Genomic DNA, 22,575 nt, shown 5'->3' on the forward strand with positions numbered 1-22,575 from the left:
AATACCTCCTACGTCCAATATGTGAGTGTGTGAGGTATTAGCTTCCAAAAGTACTGTCTCTCTCTCAGATGACCTCATCACTCAGACACCACAGTACACAGCATCTGTTTAATAACCTGAGTGTGTGTTTGTTTGTTTGTTTGTGTGCAGATGTTTATGTGTTCATCACGACTCATTAAGTTTTGATTTCTGAGCTTCTCTGTGCTTCATAACAGCTTTAAGTTGTCCTTATAACACGACTGCACATTCATAAAATTTACTCCTATATGTTTAAAAATAATCATTCAAAATGTCTACATTTTTCTAAAAACATCAACACCCGAAAAAAGTTATTTAACAGACTGTACAAATAAAAAATGATTATATATCTTTGGATATACTGTTATGTTTTTCAAAAGCTTTCTAGCACTTTGGAGAAAAGATGCCTCACAGGACAGCACAATCATGAAATTTACTCTATGTTGAAAATAACTCTCAATTTTTCCACTTTTTGAACAATATTATAATCAAACAATTAAAAATGTTTTTGCAAAGATAATATTTAACAGACTGCACAAATAAAATGTGTTAATTAAACATCTGCCAATATATCATCCTGTTTCAAAAAAAAAAAAACAAACCTCAAATATATTGGCTGGGCTTTAATTAATTAATTAATTAATTTTTTTTTTTTTTTTAAATATTTCACATTTTTGTCAGATTGCTGCTACATGTTGTGTCTGCTGCTTAAATTATTTTAATAAATGACTGTTGACAAATTGTGACTGAAAATTTTGTTTCATTAGTTTTTTCTTGTTTTCAGTGAAGGCTCAAACACTGACAAATGTTTTAAACAAAGTCATTTTGTTATGCAGCATAATTACACAATATTAAAAAATATAAAAGATAAAGTAATTACAATGCTGACAAAACATTACATCACTCTAATAAATCGAGAATTATAATTTGTATACCTGCTGATTGTCTGGTTAACATTTCCAGAATTAAAATGCCCTCTGTTGTGACCTTTTATAACCACATAAATATACATGTTTACACCTGTCTAAAAAAGACTAATAATTATTAATCTAACTCCTAAACTTTCTAAAAACTATTAACTCTGTGACACATGACTCATAACCTGCCTGTGTAATAACTGCTTAAATATAAACTGACTGTCTTTCTTCTTGTTGCAGCAATCGTCGAGTCACCAGGTGAGAATCTCTTCTGTTGCACCAGATCTTAATTGATAGTTATTTTAACACCAAAATATTCAAACTGTTGGAAATATCTGTTATTGGCTTCAAACAATGTCTGTTTTCATAACTCATATCTGTCTGTCTGTCCAGTCCGATCAAAGCCTGTCACTTTGAGTCCCACCTGACCAAACTGCAGGCCGATTCCAACTACCTGCTGTCTGAGGAGTTTGAGGTAAAAGTTGCTCTGTGATCAGATTTAGTTACAGCAAATTGTTTCACTGCATTCAAAACCTTTCCTAAGTAAAAGTATGTATTATCAGTAAAATGTTTTTAAACATCTACAGCTGTAAAATGCAACATACTTTAAGACTGTGCTCATTTAAGCTCCTTTATATCCTTTTGGGAAGTTTAATCGTGGTGACTTGGTGTGAAGCAGCAGGTTTTTATAACGTTGCAGAATGGAGCATTACAAGTATCTGCCTGTTTCAAATCGTCTTGTTGTGAATCTTTGGTCTGAACTGGGCTTAAAAAGTCAGAAAAAACATCTTGTTTTTCGCTCCGTGACGACTACTTTTCCAGCTGATCTAAAAGGGTTTTTAAAGAGTTTATTCGGCTTCAGAAGGAAGAGAATTTTCTCAACACATAAAGGAACACTTCTTCCTTCAGTTTATCACAGACAGTCAACAGCAACACATCTGGAGATACATGGTTTTCAGAAAGGGGAGGAAAAACTTACCCCTGAAAAGATGTAGCGCAGTAAGAAATACAATATTGACTCGTGAGATGGAGAAGAAGAAAGTAGCATAAAGTGGAAATACTTGAGTAAATACACTTGCATGTCACCTCTGGTTGCTGCTGGTGTTCAGACGGCACTCCACACTTCAGAAGTTTGGCTTCATCTGTTGAATATAAAAAAAAACACATTCAGAAATTTAATTTTAAAGTCAAAATACTTGAGACTCACTGAATCATCTCTTGTTTGTTCAGGATCTGAAGGATGTCGGACGCAACCAGACGATGGACGTCGCCCGACTGCCGGAGAACCGAGGGAAGAACCGCTACAACAACATCCTGCCATGTTAGTAGTTACATGTTTGCATGATTAAATGTTTTCTCGAATCATTAACATTAAATAAACTGTATTTATATAAAACTTAAATGACATAAATTGAGCCTAGAAATACATTTTATGATAACAAAGTTATAGAGGTAGTCTCCTGCCATCGAGTCCCTCAGTGAGAAAAAAATAAACTGATCAATCAATGTGAAAATCATTATAATGATGACATTGTTAAGAGCTTTAATGAACGAGACGGCACGTGTTCCCATGGCGACAGCCATGTACCAGTCTGTGGGTCGAGCCGCGAGGTGATAAAACATTAATAACTACACAACTTAACATGCAGATGACGGTTCGTGCTGCAGCAGGAAATGCAGTTTAGTTAAATTAAAAGACCATATATTTAGATATCATTCTGTTTTTAACTCAATAACGGCCATCATAATTCTCCTTCCTGTCTGTTTCTCTTCTTCTTTGGTGTCTGTCAAACGCTGCAATCTCTGCTTCAACAATGCTCAAAGATTAGTTTAGAATTTTCTATTTAATTATGGCTACAGAAAATGACACAATACTGTGTTTTTCAATCTGACTGAGGAGTTGACATCTGTGTATGTGTGTGTGTGTGTGTGTGTGTGTTACAGAGTTGTGTATGCATCAGTATCACAGTGTGAATAAAGTAATTAAGTGTCAGTCATGTGTAACTGCAGCCAATTTTCTATACGAACAGAAAAATATAATTTGTGACTTGAGGTGATAAATTTACAGCTCTATAATTAATCTCTCACACATGCACGCACACACACTCACACACGCAGTCATATAGTAAAATGGATCATCCTCTTCAGTGTGTGTGAGTCATAGCTGAACCTCTTCACATTTAAACAAATATTCTCACTTACAGTAATAAAAGCCTCTGAAAAGCTGTTGAACGTGATAAGAGCTGGTGTCATTTAGAAGAAGAAAGCTGAGTGTCGTTAGTTTGCTGCAGCGGACGAGTTAGTTTAAAACAATTATTTAACTGGAGCTTTTCTCTGTTTCATATTTTTGTACATTAAATATATTTGGGGTTCAAACTGTTAGCCCAACCAAAAGTACGATTTAAAAATGTCAGCTGGAGCTTTGAGAGAGTTTGATGTTACATTATTCAAACACATGTGAAACTCTATAAGGAGCTGTGCCTTGTCAATAAATCCAAACCTATCATTTGAAAGGACAGACACAGGAAGTGTCCACGCTCAGCAGTCAGACAGGAGTCAGGTTAATTTCCAGGGCTGGTACCTGCGGTTATTCCACAGGCTAGTTAATAACATGTCGGGCAGGAAATCCAAAGTGTGGGATCATTTTGAGAAGGTGAAGGACGAACCCAAGGTGATATGTAAACTCATCTTCATTGGTCGACTACAAACATGACGTATCATCTGAAACATGGAAGTAGCTACATGCCCATTAGCCCACAGCGTCATTAACAGGCGGCTCGCTCAGTGTGTGACGTGCACTTGGAGATAAAATATAGGCCTATATTAATGAAGGTTCATTAGTACGGTTTGTATTTCTCTGTAATGTAGCACAGTGTTAACAATGTTACTGATACTATTCTTTCTCACACCTTCAACTCAAACCACCAAAATATATCATTTAATCACTCGTTTCATTTCAGCTCAGTCAAAGTGGAACATTTAGCAGCTTAAGAAATAAATATTAAAACATCTTTAGCTTCTAAATTATTACATTAAAAGCCTTAAACCTGTGCTTTAACAAAGCAGATTACAATAAACACTAAGACTTTGCAAACTAGCAACTAACTGTACGTTATTAAACTCATGTAAATAAATAATGTGTGTTTTCTGTAGATGATTCTACCAGAGTGAAGCTGACGTACCTGGAGGACGACCCCTGTTCTGACTACATCAATGCCAGCTACATACCTGTACGTTCACACACACTCACACATATTGAACACACACACACTTGCACACACAGTGCTAATATCTCTCTCCTACATGTGTGTGCAGGGTAATAACTACCGCAGGGAGTACATTGCCACCCAGGGCCCGTTGCCCGGCACTAAGGACGATTTCTGGCGGATGGTGTGGGAGCACGGCGTCTACAATGTCGTCATGGTGACGCAGTGTGTGGAGAAGGGGCGGGTGAGTCACTGACAGTTTAATTTTGGGTCTCTTTGTTTTATTGTCCTGGTCAAGAGTAAAATATCTCAACATCAACAGGCCAGACTCTGATATCTGGAGCCTTTTCAATATGGGACCATTTCCATGGTTTGTTTTGGGGGGGCAGTACATAAATATCAAAATTTAATAGACAGTTTGCTGGAAATTCGTTTAATCCCCAGATGAGAAGACAAGACAAGAAGCCAACAAAAGAATAAAAAGCTTTAGATAAAACATCTGCTGTCATCTGTAGCTGTTACCATCATTTTGCAGCCTGAGTAAGAAGTGAACAGTTTTCCAACGTTTACTTTTTATCAAGCTTTTAAGTTACTTCTGACAGATTAACAGCAAGTTTATAGGACACTAAATATTGACATAATAAAATAAATTACTGTGGATGCTAATAACACCTATTTTTATTGATCAGAGACTATTTTTGATTGTTTAACAGGTTGATTTTAGCACTGTCATCGTGTACTATATTGCTTGCATTGTTCATTTTAGGTAAACCATTGCTATTGCGATTGCTGTGTTCACACCTGCCCAAACAACTTGCACTGAAGGGGCAAACAAACTTGAGTTAGTTTGAACCGAACCAAACAGGGCAGGTGTGAAAGCATCATAAAAGATATTCAGTTTACAATGATATGATTAAGAAAAAATATGCAACTTTAAAACTGAATAAATGGGTCTTTTTTGTATGTTACAGAGCGAACATTTAAAAACATCATGAAGGAACTGTATTACTGAAAAGTATTTAAATATGTGAAGGATGAATTTTTGTGTTGCAGGTGAAGTGTGATCAGTACTGGCCTGCAGACAGAGAGCCTCTGTACTACGGTGACCTGGTTATTCAGATGCTGTCAGAGTCCGTCCTGCCTGAATGGACCATCAGAGAGTTCAAGATTACCTCGGTACCTGCTCTTTATCTCTGACTGTACCTCACTGCACTGATGCTTTGTCTCCTGATAGTTAAGCTATATATACATTTTTTATTAATATATAATCAATTAATCCTGACAGGAGAGCAGCTGCACTTACCCTCGGGTGCTGCGTCACTTCCACTACACTGTGTGGCCCGATCATGGAGTCCCAGAGAGCACCCAGTCCCTGATCCAGTTTGTCAGGACGGTCCGGGACTACGTGGACCGATCACCCAGCACCGGAGCAACCATCGTGCACTGCAGGTAGGACACAAGAGTGTGAGTGTGACCTCTGTGGACCTTTGTGCTGTTGAGCTTACCAGAGTCCAACAAAAAAACCTCACTGGGAGTCAACAACAGCTGAGACAATTAGCCGATTAGGTGATTAATCAAACCAACAAAACACATACTATTTCTATAGTCATGTACTTAATTATTTAGTAAAAATCTTCTAGCCTCTTCTAAATGAGGATATGCTGCTTTACAGTTTATTCTGTGTGTGTGTTTGTCAGTGCTGGTGTTGGCCGTACGGGGACGTTCATCGCCTTGGATCGGGTTCTGCAGCAGTTGGACTCTAAAGGAAACATTGACCTGTACGGCTGTGTGTTTGACCTCCGCCTGCACCGCCAACACATGGTCCAGACTGAGGTACACTCCCCCCACACTGCTACACTCTGTCACACACAAACCCTGCCTCCCTGTTTCTTCTTTCTGAAACCCAAACAACTAACATTAGGATTATATGTTTATATTTGACCACATTAGTAAAACACCAGCAACAACTGGAGCAAACTAGGCCTGAAACATCATTTAATATAGGACCAGTCAGGCGAAAAGACCAGGACCAGTAACTATAGGACCAAGCTAGGGCTAAAAAAACCCCAATAAATATAGCACTAAACTAAGGCTAAAACACCAGTAACTATAGCACAAAGCTAAGGCTAAAACATCAGTAACTATAGGACCAAGCTAAGGCTAAAACACCAGTAACTATAGCACAAAGCTAAGGCTAAAACATCAGTAACTATAGGACCAAACTAAGGCTAAAACATCAGTAACTATAGGGCCAAACTAAGGCTAAAACACCAGTAACTATAGGGCCAAACTAAGGCTAAAACACCAGTAACTATAGGGCCAAACTAAGGCTAAAACACCAGTAACTATAGGGCCAAACGAAGGCTAAAACATCAGTAACTATAGGACCAAACTAAGGCTAAAACACCAGTAACTATAGCACAAAGCTAAGGCTAAAACATCAGTAACTATAGGACCAAACTAAGGCTAAAACACCAGTAACTATAGGGCCAAACTAAGGCTAAAACACCAGTAACTATAGGGCCAAACTAAGGCTAAAACATCAGTAACTATAGGGCCAAACTAAGGCTAAAACACCAGTAACTATAGGACCAAACTAAGGCTAAAACATCAGTAACTATAGGACCAAACTAAGGCTAAAACATCAGTAACTATAGGACCAAACTAAGGCTAAAACATCAGTAACTATAGGACCAAGCTAAGGCTAAAACATCAGTAACTATAGGACCAAACTAAGGCTAAAACACCAGTAACTATAGGACCAAACTAAGGCTAAAATAACAGTAACTATAGGACCAAACTAAGGCTAAAACACCAGTAACTATAGAACCAAACTAAGGCTAAAACCCCAGTAACTATAGCACAAAGCTAAGGCTAAAACACCAGTAACTATAGGACCAAGCTAAGGCTAAAACACCAGTAACTATAGCACAAAGCTAAGGCTAAAACACCAGTAACTATAGGACCAAACTAAGGCTAAAACACCAGTAACTATAGGACCAAACTAAGGCTAAAACACCAGTAACTATAGGACCAAACTAAGGCTAAAACATCAGTAACTATAGGACCAAACTAAGGCTAAAACACCAGTAACTATAGGACCAAACTAAGGCTAAAACACCAGTAACTATAGCACAAAGCTAAGGCTAAAACACCAGTAACTATAGGACCAAGCTAAGGCTAAAACACCAGTAACTATAGCACAAAGCTAAGGCTAAAACACCAGTAACTATAGGACCAAACTAAGGCTAAAACACCAGTAACTATAGGACCAAGCTAAGGCTAAAACACCAGTAACTATAGGACCAAACTAAGGCTAAAATAACAGTAAATATAGCACAAAGCTAAGGCTAAAACATCAGTAACTATAGGACCAAGCTAAGGCTAAAACACCAGTAACTATAGGACCAAACTAAGGCTAAAACACCAGTAACTATAGCACAAAGCTAAGGCTAAAACATCAGTAACTATAGCACAAAGCTAAGGCTAAAACATCAGTAACTATAGCACAAAGCTAAGGCTAAAACACCAGTAACTATAGCACAAAGCTAAGGCTAAAACATCAGTAACTATAGGACCAAGCTAAGGCTAAAACACCAGTAACTATAGGACCAAGCTAAGGCTAAAACACCAGTAACTATAGCACAAAGCTAAGGCTAAAACATCAGTAACTATAGGACCAAGCTAAGGCTAAAACACCAGTAACTATAGGACCAAGCTAAGGCTAAAACACCAGTAACTATAGGACCAAACTAAGGCTAAAATAACAGTAAATATAGCACCAAGCTAAGGCTAAAAGACAAGTAATTATAGGACCAAACTAAGGCTAAAACACCAGTGACTAAAGTGCCAAACTAGGATTAAAAAAATAATAATTATGGGGCCAAACCATGTAACACTTTTTTCCTTCAGAATATCAGTAATGACAAAATTTTAATAATAATCCTAAATATCATCATAGCCATTACACTTTATAACTCATTTCCTGTGTGTGTGTGCTTCAGTGCCAGTATGCGTTCCTGCACCAGTGTGTGCGGGACGTCCTGAGAGCCCGGAAACATCGCAGTGAACAGGAGAACCCTCTCTACCCCATCTACGAAAACTTCAACCCCGAGTACTACCGAGGTGAGACAACCTCAAAACCTCACTGTAACATCACAAAGTACACATTCAACTAATTACTTTAGTAAATATGTAACCACACACTAAACAAAATATTCACAGATTAAATTGTAAAGACTTGCAGTATATTTTAACTTAACTATATTCATCAAAGCATTTTTACTGACCTTAAAACTCTGTTTGTTGGTCTCTCCTCAGATTTCATCTACACCGGACGCTGAAGAGACGATGACATCCGTTTGATCAATAGAGAAGAAACGATGCTACGTTAGCTCATTCTGACATTATCAAAACTATCTGAGTTAACACAGAGCATCAGCTACACATCACACAATACAAGAAAAATACAGAAATGTATAAAAGTGAAGATGACACATAAATGATGTGAGAGATTTTCAGTATCCCTGTTTTTAGATCACGTTCTTGACTTACTGTCAGACTGTAAGTGTGACCAGTTTATGGAAGTTTAATGCTGACACAACTACAGGAAAAACAAGACACAAAGAACATATTTTAATTAACAGGAAATGTACCTGTTATGTGCTGTGACTACAGGGAAGCTTATTTTATTGGCTAAACTCTATTGTTGATTGATATTTTGTTCAATTTGTGACCTGTTGGCAACTTTTTAAAAGAAAGTGTCCCAACAAAATTTTAATTTTTGAGACGAATCCTTTAAGTTAATGCGGTTAACGATAGTCTTAAGTGTTAAAGGGAAACACGGGTTGATCTCAGGTTGCTGGTGGTTATTAAAGACATCTGATGTTTGCTAGCATTATAACTGACCGATCACAGGGAAGGAAAGAGCCATCTATTTTTTCGATTATAACTGTATGTTCTCACTCACTGCTCCATATAAGCTGTTTATTTAAAACGTTACACATATTGCTGTATGTAAATATTGATGTAATACTCCTTTTTTTATATATATGTTACTGAATATAAACTGTATGTCAATCATTTTTATGCTGTGCGATTTTTAGATATTTTCGGTGTGTCATTTATAAAAACACATGTCAAGTAGCTGCATAAAGTATAACCTGCTGTATTCAGACTTTAAGTTACTGTGACATTTGTTCATTTCTAAAAATACAAACACTCATAAACATATATAATCACATTATTTCATAAACTTGTTAATGAATTTAGAACATTTTGAATAAAAGTCTGAATACAAAACAGGAACTCCCTCTTTCCCTTAGTTTATGTACTTGCTGGGATTAAAATATTGATTTTGCTGTGAAAATATCTGGAAAATTTGTGCAATTTTGTTAAAATATTTGAGGAGTCTGTGGATTTTTTTTATGATCACAGCAGTCTGAACAAAATAAATCTGATTTTGTGTTTTTAAAACTTTTGACATCAATGACAAACTCACACTTGCAAGTCCAAAATGATTAAATATTATTAAATATTTGGTGAACCCTGTTTTCTTTCTGTTTGTCTCGACTGCTGGAGGATTTTTAAATCGTCATTTGTTTTATGGATTCATTTCTGAGGATATAATGATTTGTTTTTTAATCATGGAGAAATATCGGACTGGACAATTATTCAACATTATTATGATGTGATCTTATAATAAAGACTAGCAAAATTAGTTTGATTATATTATGATTTTAGAATAAGTTTGTTATACTCATAAAGATAAATATCCATATATTTTATTGATATATCATCCAGCCCTATAATGAGAATGTAATGCAGTTTTAACGACCTGCTGTCACATCACTGTAAACTGGATTATTAAGTGCTTATTAAAACAACTGCCAAATTATGTTAATGTTTGTTTCTTGAGAGAATCCCTTCATTTTCTAAATAGGCTTTTATTGTGAAACATTTGCAGCAACTTCCTGTGGAGGATTCAATGACTTGCATAGTTTGTGGACCGTACTTCAAATGTAGGCCCTGCCACCTGGTGGCACTTTTTACGTTACTACAGTAACAGTTCAGCTGGCACATGAACAAACACAGTGACTGAAATAATAGTAAAAGTAATAAAAATAGGACACAAATAACCTGATGACATCACACATGTCGTGAAAGATGACCGGGTGTGATTGGTCGTGGTCCAACATGTAGTCTGTCATATTGGTCGGCTGAGTTACGTAAAGATTTTATGACCCCACAATCATCTAATCTGACATGGCGACTGTTGGAAGAGACAAAAATGCTGTGTGGTATGAACATGGCATTTCTTACTCGTGCTGTTTACTGTAGCTGTACCTCCATAGTGGCGACTTAGTGATGTCACAGATAATACACACATGTGACAGACAAAGTTAGTTGAAACAAATTTAGTATTGTTGGCTGAACAAAACATGATGGCTGAAGAAGCCACTTTGGGTTTTGGGAAACATATTGTACACTCACCAATAAACTGATTCACAAGAAAAATAATGCAGAGAGAATAATCAATAATGAAAATGATAATTGGCTTCAGTCCCACTTCTTACAGGAAAGTCAGGATCCATTATCAAGAGGAAAGACCACAAGCTAAATGATTTAAGGGGAAAGTCATCAGCAACTTAATGGATTTAACTCTAAAAAGACAACAGAAGATGTTTAAATCTGCATTATGACAATTTGAGCGGCTGTATTATTTTATAGCAAACACTTAAAAAACTGACATCTTGAAGCTACAATTTCAGGAAGCTTTTCAGTCTTTTATACTCCTTTGAAACCATCATTAGATAAAAGTGTGCAAATGGGAGTGAAACATCCTCTGTACACTCAAAGATGAAATTGATATTGATTTTATCTGACTGCCAGTAAAGAAAGCAAACAAGGACTTCCCGTAAATATCTGAATGTTCCTTTAAGAGCGAGGCCTTTTATGATTTTGTGTAACTCTGACCCATTCAGCTGCTCAGGTGATTCAATCTGTCCCAACAAACAGGCGAGAAAACAGAAAGTAACAGAAAAAGCTCCAGCTACTTTTCTACTCTGCATCTGTCATTCTGATTTCCATATTGATCTAGGGCACGCTGAGGCCGGAGCAGAACTGGGTAACCCAGATACAGCAGCTATCAGGGGCTTAAAAGAGAGTCGAGGAGTCCCTGACAGTGAGCCCCAGTCCCTCAGGACCAAACCTCCAGCTCATCCTCCTCTCCTCTCTGTCCTGGCAGAGATTTATACAGAGACAAAGTTAGAAATCAGCCGATGTCCCACGAGCTTCAAGTCAGTCATGACAGTGAGCTCAAAGAGGAACAAACAAGTCCGGCCAGCATGAACAGTCATGAAAAACACAACTCCAGTAACAAGCTGGACATTCGCTCAGAAGTGACAGGTTAGGTTTCACTGTGCTGCTCAGAAACTCTGAAAGAAACTCATGATGTAACTTTGGTCAAAGCTTCCCACAGCATCACAGCTCTGCAACACAAACTAAACACAACACCTTTAACTGGGTTGAATAACTACTGTGACTATGTTATGTACTAAATAGGACATTTCACATTCAGAAATGAACTTTTCAATGCAAAAACCCCAACAATATCAGACAGAAGCTAACTGCTAAGAGACTGTAGCTATCTGTTTACAGACAGAAGCTAACTGCTAAGAGACTGTAGCTAACCGTTTACAGACAGAAGCTAACTGCTAAGAGACTGTAGCTAACTGTTTACAGACAGAAGCTAACTGCTAAGTGACTGTAGCTAACCGTTTACAGACAGAAGCTAACTGCTAAGTGACTGTAGCTAACTGTTTACAGACAGAAGCTAACTGCTAAGAGATACAAGCTAACTCTAATAGACACAAGCTAACTGTTTACAGACAGAAGCTCTCAAAGCTAGTGGTGGGCGATAAAACGATAACATATCATCTCGCGATAAACACTTATGTGCCACTGATAGAAAAACATTCAATATAACATTAGATACTGTATTTCTGATACTTTATTCTGTCGGGAAAAAACATGAGGAAAGCTGCGCATGTTACCCTCGGAGTCAGGCTGTGCAAGGTTGGTTGCATGAACATACTCACTTGCTCCCTGGTAACCTAGCAACGGTGTCACACAAACAGGTAACAACATCAGGTTTGGTTGTGCTTAAAAGCCTCGACTTTGGGCTTGTTTTTTTGTAAAGTCGCTTACAAATATTGGTAGTCGCAGGTTACGTTTTTTGGGCTTGTTTCTAAAGTGGAGTTATACCATCTTGCGTATGTCCATCTCGCCTATGCAGTGCTCTGATTGGTCGAAATCTTTTCATTCTGCCTACTCGCCTATGCTCACCGGACATCAACTTGTCGTACCAGCGTTCTTTGATGTCAAAATGCGTGTCTGGTACGCAAAGTGCGTACAGGTTGGCAGGCCTGAACTCTGAGGCGGAGCGATGAAGTGGATTATTATGCTCACTGTTTTCAGACATGTTTAAAAGTGATTAATTCTCCTGATGTCAACATTCCTGATTCCAGTAAAAACCAACAACAATCAGTAAGACTGATGGGAAACAACTGGATCAAAACACAAACAATAAAACCATTAAACACCTCACACTGTTTCACCTTATCTCCTGAAGTCAGTTGAGCCACACTGGGATGGACACAGTCCAACTTGATCCGACAGGTCATGATCCCAAATCAGAGCTACAATCAGCTCAACAATCTAAGTGAGCGTTTTCGCCTTTACACAATTTAATTTGTTAACGTCGACCTGAAGCTGAACTTGTGTTATTTTTCTAACAGACGGCTCATTTTCATTCCTGTCAGCACGTCTTTGTGGTGAATTATTACCCCGAGATACTAAACGAGTCCTGTTTGAGTTTTAATAGTGGAGCAGAATATCTCAGAGATGACCTTTCAAAGCCTCCATTATCTGAGTGCCTGACATTTTACATTCTTTACTTTTTAACACACAAACTCCACCTGATATTAAAAAGACCATCAAAACCAGGAGACAGAGGGAGAGCTCAAGGTCTAAGAGACACGATAAAGTTATTTTAGTTTTCTGAATATCTTTGAGCATGCTCTTCCTTTCTTTAAAGTTTTTGTTAAAACACAAAACAAAACTAAGAGCAGATCCTCCTGTTCACTTGATGTGGAGACAAACATCGACCGTGGCTCCAAAACGCAGTAATTAAGACGTATTGATTGTCAATAAAAAACTCTTGTGTTGATAAATTGCTGCAGCATTCTACTTCAGTGTGTCAGAGTTTAAACTGTGCTATTGATTAAAAGACAACAGCAGCAGAAAATTTACTGAAACTGATTTAGTGTCGCACTTACATAAATGTTTAGGGACTCGCAAACTAAGACCGAACAACACTCAAGTTGTTCCATTAAAAGGCCTAAATTAATAAAACTTCAGGGATTATCAAATAAAAATTAACTATCTTTTGCAGAAGTAAGATGTTTTTTATTTGTCCCTATTCCTGTTTGACCTGTCACATTTATCTTTCGACCCTTTGAGGGGCTCTGATCTAAGGCTTGGGACAAACTGCTGAACACAGACCAAGCTTAAAAGACAGTTTGAGGTCATTCAGGTCTTTTTTCTTTTGGGTTGAAGTCAGCGCTGAAGGGAGGTGATGTACTGCTCTCAATTAGGCTGTGGTTCTGCTGATGGTAGTGCTGTTAATATTTATGGGGATGAGAGGATGCTGCTGCTGAGAGGAAGTGTTAAGGTGTTAAATGGTCACAGAGGGCCAAGAGTCTGCAGGTTTTTGATCCAGCTGAGCACTAAAGCAGCTGCTCTCACTGATGACTTTGCTAAATGACGGTTAAAATAAGAGGTGACTGAAGCTGAGGGAGGAAATAAGAAGAAATAAGAAGCTGGTCTTATGAAGAGGATAATCAAGGTAATTCGTGAACTAACAGCTAGGGGTCAGCGATATAGCCCTAAAATAATGCCACGATATTTCAGGGTATGTTTGCGGTAACAATATTATTGACAATATAACAAATTAGTAAAAATAAATGATTATTAATTCAAGACCACAGAACAAAATAAGTGACATAGTTTTACAGTTTGCTTCAGAAATGACCTCTCATTTCTTTAGTTAGTGAACAACAACAGTAAGAGAGTGAGATTCAGATTCTGTTACAATATTAATAGTTCAACTAAATAAAATCTACCACAAATTACACATTTAAACAGCTCCCAAATACAAAAAATGTCCCCTGGGATCGATATATATAAATCAACAGGTGATTTCCTTCTTTCAGTAAAATCCTAAATGATTGAGTTGCTTTTTTTCCCCACCTGGACCTTTATGCTCTGCCATTTCTCCTCTAATCATCACACTGTAACCTGTGACAGGCTGTTATGATACCACAACTATCACACAGTCACATATATGGAGTTTTTTGTGGAGCTGTGAGCGTCACGTCGGGTTACGACAAAATCACTTGACGACACGGCAAGAGAGGAGAGGGAGAGACGCTGTGCTGCTGCCAGAGGAGCCGCTGAATGAGTTCCCTCTGAGCGGTAAGTCACTAAAAGAGTCTGAGAAGTAAAACATTCAGGACGCCACAGTTTATCTCACACTACTGAAGCTGCTCCTCTTTTTGGAACCAGCACGGAGTAACTAATAATTTTGCTTTCAAATATGGCGAGTATCACGATATGAATTTTTCATATCATATCAAAAATGATACTGGTATTTTTGTGAAGAAGGATATGATATGGCACACCCCTACTAACCGCTCATCTTAGCAATGTCATAGTAAAGGAAGTATCTCTATATAAAGGTATAATGTACACTATGAGGCATAGATGACTCTACTGCTATCATTTTACAAAGTGAAATGTAGAGATTTACTTTTCAGATGCAGGACTTTTACTTGTAACAGAGTATTTTTACACTGTGGTACTGCCACTTTTATTGAAGTAAAAGATTTGAGTATCTTTTCCACCACTGCACTGGAGTAACTGAAAGAAGAATAAAGTTGGCTTTTTGATTTTACCTCAGCATCCAGCTGTGTCTGTGAAGGCATCAGCATCCTCTTTGTCTTCGACTGCTGTTCACGCCGTCATCAATGCAAACTGAACATGTGATGGTTCATGTGAAGAGAGACACACAGACATTTTAGTAAAAGCTCACTCTTTGTGTTATTTTTAGGGCTGTACCCGACTCAGATTATTTCAGTCGAATCAGATTCAGCCATTTCATATAAATATTCAGTGTTGAAGTCAATATAAAGTTTTAAAGTCTGAACGGGCCTCAGTGGGATGTTCAGTGTGACAGCAGCTTTCATGTAATATAGTAACAAACTAATGCTGCTAACGACAGATCACAAATGTTCCCTGAAGTACCCTGCACAGCACACAGAGGAGCGAAGAAAAAAGACTGCTCAACTTAAACAGTTTCATAACATTAAATACTTTGCAGATTTAGATTATTAAAGCAAAAAAAAAAAAAAATACACTATATAAATTATGATGTCCTATGAATCACTGTTACCTGAAGTGAACGAAGTGTTCACATAGCACTTATACCACTGCATATAAATACAGATATATAAATAATAAATATAATTGTATGATAAAGACATAATCTGTCTTCTGCTGCATTACAGTACTACAGTAGTAACGTTACTATTAAGCTAACGTTAGCTAAGATGTAGCAACCACAAAACTTTAAGCAAGCAAACAAAAAACATAAAGGTTATGATACATACAGACAGAAAGAGAGAGTTTATATTAATCTCACCTTTCTCCTTTTCTTAATGAAAGTTGTTAATATCCTTGTCGAGTAATTTCCTCTGAACTTAAGTCCACCTCCGTGTTAGCGCTAAGCTAACTAATGATCGACCTAAACTTAGCTAGCTAACATTAGCCGTTAGCTAGTTAGCTAGCTAAAACTTTCTCGGCTCTTTGTGAAAGTATTTCGGTAGTTACACCCGAAGGAAACGGACCTTTCACGGTGTACCGCTAAACTGACTGTGACTATACCGGACAGACTGAGACCGGATCGGTTTTCTGGTCAAAAGCGGTCAAAGTCACCTCCCCGGCTTTCTATCGGCGTCTTCCGGTGGATCCGATTGATTTGACGGTCAATGTGTGACTGCAGTACTCTGTGTGACCACAGCCTTTAACAGGTCACCTCACGTGACAGCCCAGGGGGCGCTGTTTACAACGCAGGCGGCGGGACTTCCTTGTTTTACCGCTTTTTTTTGAATGATTATTTTTCAGAAAAAATTAAATAAATAGACAAAAAAGTATATTAATATTATTGTTGTTATAATAATAATAATAATAATAATAATAATAATAATAATAATGCATACATTAAACAGTGCGAGGGGGATGATAACCTACATATAATACATTTGATTTTATTAGATATAATTTTTCCAATTATCTGAGAGGTCATAACAGCTTTCTTATTCGTTGTTGTCTTAGAAGCAGATTCAAGGACGTTTGGTGTAAACATTTGGTGTAATATTTGCCAACAAGACATAAAAGCAACTGCCAACAGACTGTGAACCTGTATTACAATTTAAAAACAAGACCATGAATGGTGTCAGTCTATTAAAATTTAGATAAATTAACAGAGAAACTTCCACTCTACCACACGTCAGAGGGAAATACTGTACTTTTTACTGCACTACATGTATCTGACAGCTGAAGTTACTTTGGGGGCCCAGATTATTGTTAAACAAAATGTAATAAGCTTTTAAATTCTAGTGTATTATTATAGATTACTGCAAAGCGTAGATATCAGTAGAACATTAGCTTTACATTTACCAGCTGCAACATTAAAATGATTAATAAATCCATAATTATAATCCATTGAAATAATTTTTGTTATCCTGAATTGGGCCATTCTGCATAATGACTACCATCTACATTTGGTACTCTAATTATATGATTATACCTCACTTATTTTTGAAATTTTACTTGTATCAGAGCATTTCTTCACTGCTTTTGTTTATGTAAAATATCAGAATACATTAACGATATGCAGTGGTAAATTACAAGTACCTCAAAACTGTTCAGTACTTCAGTAAATGTACTTAGTTACTTCTCAGCACTGGATAAAACATGTGATAGCAGCGTAAGTGTGTGTTTGGTGTGTTTAAGTGGTCTCATATTAACGCTCCTGTCCAAGGTCGGAGAGGGTCAATATGTGTGTGAGAGAGTCGCTGAATATTCATTGATTTTAAAGAACGAGTGGTCTGACTGAGGCGATACAAGTGTGTGTGCCTGTGTGTGTGTGTGTGTCCTCTTGTCTGGTAGGAGGCCATTCAACTATCTCCATGTTGATGGGGTCTGTGAATGAAAGAATAAAGATGAGGGTGAAGGAGAGGGAGGACAGATGAAAGGAAGGACACACTCACATCCAAACAAACTTGCACCATTGTTACATCCACGCCGCGTCTCCATCGACCTTTTTAATTCTTTGTTCGTGTCTCGTCTCCCTTTTTCTTCTTCTCTTTGTCCTTATGTTGTCATTGTTTCCCCTTGTTTTTATGTCCTTCCATTGTTTGTTCAGTGTTTCTTCAATTAGGATCTGAATACTTCTTTCATCACTGACAACAACTGCTGTCATTAAGTTTGACAGGGTTCAATAAGTTTGACATGCAGTGACGAATATGGCAGACAAAACCAAATGACATTCAGGTTTATTACAACATGGCTGGTTGTTACCTCATTTCCTGTTTCCTCTCTACATTATCCCGTAAAGGCATAAAATGCCCAAAATAATAATAATAGCCTAATAAGAAACTAGAATTACCATCCCCTGGTTGTATGACTCCGCCCACCAGTCACCCTGTGGTTGTATGACTCCGCCCACCAGTCCACCCTGTGGTTGTATGACTCCGCCCACCAGTCCACCCTGTGGTTGTATGACTCCGCCCACCAGTCCAGTGTCTCTGACAGTCTCCATCCATGTCAGTGAAAACATGGATGCTTCACACACAGAAGATCTATACAATCAGCACAGTTTCAAGATTAGAGTCACCAATTCAGTATCTGACCAAATGTCTCCCCTTCTGTTCCTGAGATATGACGTTAAAACATGATGATGTCACAGTCAAGCTGACCTTTGACCTTTTGACCTTCAATATTTTATCCTGTTAGACATTCGTCTCAAGTTTTGTCAGAATTAGTGTATGAATTCTTGAGTTATGGACAAATACATATTTTGTGAGGTCACACTGACCTTGAGCTTCGACAACAAAATTCTAATCAGTTTATTCTTCAGTCCAGGTGGATGTTTGTGTCAAATTTAAAGAAATTCCCTTGAGGTATTCATGAGCTATTGCGTTCACGAGAATGAAATGGATGCAAGGTCACACTGACCTTTGACAACCAAAATCTAATCAGTTCATTGTTGAGTCCAAGTGAACGTTTGTGCCAAATTTGAAGAAATTCCCTCAAAGCGCTCTTGAGATATCACATTCACAAGAATGAGACAGACCAGCAGTAACCTATGACCTAACCTAACCTAGCTGACCTATGACCACCAAAAAACAATCGCTTCATTGTTGACACAAGTGGACATTTGTGCCAAATTTGAAGAAATTCCCTTGAGGCGTTCTTGAGACATCTTGTTCACAAGGATGGGACGGACAGACAGACATATAGAAAGAAAGTGCAAAGATAGAAGCTACTCTACACTATATTTAAGTATTTCACCATATTGTTGTTGCAAAAATACCCTGAAATATTATGATAACATTTCAAGGCAATATGGTTCCCCACTACAGCTGAGCTTTTTCCATGACAACAACAACCAATCACCAAAATAAATGTTGGCAACAGACTGCTGTTGGAATGACTCAGCATTTTAGCACTCCCGGTTCCCTCGCTTCAAAGTCAGTGGGTTTTTGGTTAGATGTCTGAAATAAGGTCTGTGGTTAAGACAAGCTTAAGAGACTGCCATGTTTTGTTCTACTACATAAAATATGTCAGTAAATACCCCACTGTAAATTTAGTAGCATTTACATGTCTTAAAAAAGGTGTTTGCTAACAAGTGGCTCAATGATGCTACAGAGCATCATCACGCTGGATTTGGCTTTACAGCCTTGCTGTGGTGGTGACGCTGAAGTCAAGCAACTGCAGTTCGTTAATAGCCTAACATTAGCTTTTTACTTCTGGCAATTGCATTTAGGCTTCAAAATGTTGTGTTCATCTGTGAAGATTATCTAACTGAACAAAACATATAAGTATCGTAAACATTAGTTCGCCACAGAGCTTATTTTCTGCAAAAACCCAAACCCAAATAAACCAGGGTGATGCTAACTTCTGTGTCGGCCTATAGAAAAATTAAATTTACATTTCTGCAAACCACTGATACATTACATTTGTACGTTATAATGTAGTGGATACGTTGAAGCTTTATGTTTCAACAACACTGTGGTTAGTGTATGGATTTGTTTAGGCACAAAAACCATGTGGTTATTGTCAGAATAAGAGCATGTTTTGACTTAAATACCCAGTTTTGGGGCACAATCCCTGCTGGAAACTAGGGTTGCAACTGTATGAGATTTTCACAATACGACAACCATTTTAGAAAATATAGCGGTTTCAGTTTATCATAGCATTACTTATATTTTTTATCAGTCAGATTGACTGCTAAAGGAATGAAAATAGAGGGGTTGTTTTTGGTTGAACAAATTTTTCAATCATAGATAAGCAAATATACACGGTGTGATAACCATCAACTTTCATATCACTGTATACCTTAAAACCAGTGTATCGTTACAACCCTTCTGGAAAGGCAGCAATGTCTCGTTGAAAAACAACCATTTTTTGTGGCACTAACCTCAGACGAAAAAGTGAGGGACTGCAAACAATCACCCACATTTTGTGGCTAAGAAGCTGCTGGAAACACAGCAATGACTCGCCAGAAAATAACCAGTATTGTTGTTTAATGGTGTTGAACAGTTGTGTGGAGCTTGGCAGGCGTCTTACCGAGGTGTCTCACCATCCACCGTCCTCCTGATGACAAAATTAGCTCATACGTCACTTTAGAAACCTTAACATGAAACATATAAAACGCACAAATGTGATGTATTTATGGTTTGCAGAAACGTACAATGGCCACCTCTTCTGGCGACTGGGCGACCTGTTTATAATGATGAAACTTAAAATAAATAAATGTGATAAAAATCTGGGAGATGACTCATTTGAGATTAACGAGAGGCTGGACGAGCACAAAAGGCTGCAGTGCGACTCCATGTGAAGATAGAATGTGTTTTTATTTAAAGATCTCTATCAGGCACTATAGTTATCATCGTTATCATTAAAACATGGACGAAGCGGCTACCTGGGTCACATGGTACACAGCAGAGGTTCAGAGGAGATGGAGGACGACAAAATACCTGCAGACGACACAGTGCAGAGTACAAAGGTGTGACAGAAAAGAAAGACTCATCATAACAACAACAATAACAATAATAATAATTATAATGGTGTTAATACATTAAAGTAAAATAAAACACATTTTCATCCATGTCAGAAATCAGTTACTGAACTTTACAGTGTTTAATTAACTAGGAGGAAATAAATCAGAATATCAACTAAAATCTCATCAAATACCTAAAACACATCTGTAAGAGTAAAATTAACCATGTTTTTATGGTAAAGAAGCAAAATAAAGTTAAAGTTTAGATGTCACTGCAGTTCACAGCTTAGCATATGGCTTCAGATAGAAAATCTAACATTATTCATCTCAGACAGAAAGACGACAACAACTCGTAAAAATACACATAAATGCTACGGTGAAGCTACATTTTCTTTGGAGAGTACAAATGATTCAGGAGAAGTCCAGAGAATAAAAATAAAACACTTTATACGGCACTGAAATATTAATGATGTGATACAGAAAGAAAAACAAGAGTTGACAGCAGAAACAAATCTGATTCATAAAAGTGTGAGTGAGCTTTTTATCATACAGGTTTCTGTTTTTATATTTGTACATTAGCATAATGCGTTTACCTGAGAAAAAAAAATCTGCTCACTTTTTCTGGATTAATTAAAATATTATCTCAGAATTATAAGGAAAAAAACCATGAAAATAAATCTTTTTAAATTAATGAGAAAATGGGCTGATCTCCTTAATTCAGAAAAACAGAGCCGATCTTTTCCCCCCAGCTGAATGCATTATGCTTCTGTGTATTTGTTTTGTTTTTGTGACACTGATTGTAACAAGTTGCTAATTTCTTAAAAACAATACTTTTATCCGACTGGTTTAAAGCATGAAAGAAAGACTAAAAGACAGAAAGAGAAAACATGAAAATGTTTTAAAGGAAATAAAAACAATAGGAACAATGAGGAGAAAGAAAGGAGAAAATGAAATAACTAAGGAGGAAAGGGATATAATATAATTTAAGCTAGTCAGAGAAATAAGAAAGTATAGGGGATGAACATTCAAAGAAATTATTTGGTCTATTTTGTCCAGTTTATGTATTTCAATTACAGATAACACTTCCATGAGTCAAGTCACACTAACATATCCTCCTGAGACCGGAACTTTTGTTTGGTTTGCATTTTTTTTATTTCTCCTAGCTAGCTGGGATCAGTAGGACCTGATAAGTATAAAAAAACTAAAAACAGGCAATGATAATAAAGTCCCGATGTCGTCAAACGAGTACTTCCTAATTAACAGTTTCTTAGCTTGTACATTAATCGTAAACTGACTTGGCAGAGATGGCTGCCATCTTGTTTTTATATGGATAAGTGTGTTGTGCTCTTATGTAGTGTTGTAGTCAAGACCACACCAACCAAGACCAAGACATTACCGAGACCGAGACAAGACCAAGACCATATATATCAAAGGAAAATCATAACAAAACAACAAAATGTGAGTTTTTTTTTTAATTTAAGTTTCTGTTTCAATATCTGCTCTGTTGTTGCAGAGCACAATGAAACAAATCTTAGAGTTCACACAGCCTCTCCTCCTGCCGTCTCCATCCTCTGTGTGCAGGGGGCGTGTCAGTCTCTCACACTGACACCGGGCAGGTAGCAGCTGCAGCTGGGGGAAATCTTTATGCTACCAATGATTTGAAGTTATTAGCTGTTTTTGAGATGGTCTTTTTCACTCTTATCAGTAAAGCACGGACAAAAAGCATCAGTGGTGGTCTTGACCGGTCTCGTTCAAAAAACCCGAGTCCGCCCAGTCCGAGACAAGACCGAGTAAAAATGCCCTCGATTCTGAGACGAGACCAAGACCCTCAAAAAATGGTCTCGAGACCGATCTCGAGTACTACAACACTACTCTTATGCTTCGTTCCAGGCAAGTTTCTGAGCCCGTAAGTCACCACTTCAAGTCACAACTCACGACTTCATAGCGTTCCAGGCAAGTCACGCCAAACTGTCAAAGCAACATGGCGGACTGTGCGGGGTTTATGTTTGTTTATGATCACTTCTATCGC

General features: G+C 37.5%; 1 protein-coding gene across 1 annotated transcript in view; it reads left to right on the top strand.

Annotated features, from left to right (window-relative positions):
* Positions 1–10,037, top strand: part of LOC117249254 (receptor-type tyrosine-protein phosphatase beta) — a 48,298-nt gene extending 38,261 nt beyond the window's left edge. Inside the window, exons 31-40 of the mRNA XM_033614776.2 lie at positions 1,176–1,193; positions 1,329–1,410; positions 2,166–2,256; positions 4,089–4,165; positions 4,251–4,385; positions 5,195–5,317; positions 5,427–5,590; positions 5,839–5,974; positions 8,146–8,266; positions 8,462–10,037. Of these exons, the coding sequence (XP_033470667.2) occupies positions 1,176–1,193; positions 1,329–1,410; positions 2,166–2,256; positions 4,089–4,165; positions 4,251–4,385; positions 5,195–5,317; positions 5,427–5,590; positions 5,839–5,974; positions 8,146–8,266; positions 8,462–8,484 (970 nt within the window). The 3' untranslated portion in view covers positions 8,485–10,037. The remainder of the gene's footprint in view (positions 1–1,175; positions 1,194–1,328; positions 1,411–2,165; positions 2,257–4,088; positions 4,166–4,250; positions 4,386–5,194; positions 5,318–5,426; positions 5,591–5,838; positions 5,975–8,145; positions 8,267–8,461) is intronic.
* Positions 10,038–22,575: the final 12,538 nt, after the last annotated feature.

This window comes from Epinephelus lanceolatus, chromosome 23 (assembly GCF_041903045.1).
Source record: "Epinephelus lanceolatus isolate andai-2023 chromosome 23, ASM4190304v1, whole genome shotgun sequence".
Lineage (NCBI taxonomy): Eukaryota > Metazoa > Chordata > Actinopteri > Perciformes > Serranidae > Epinephelus > Epinephelus lanceolatus.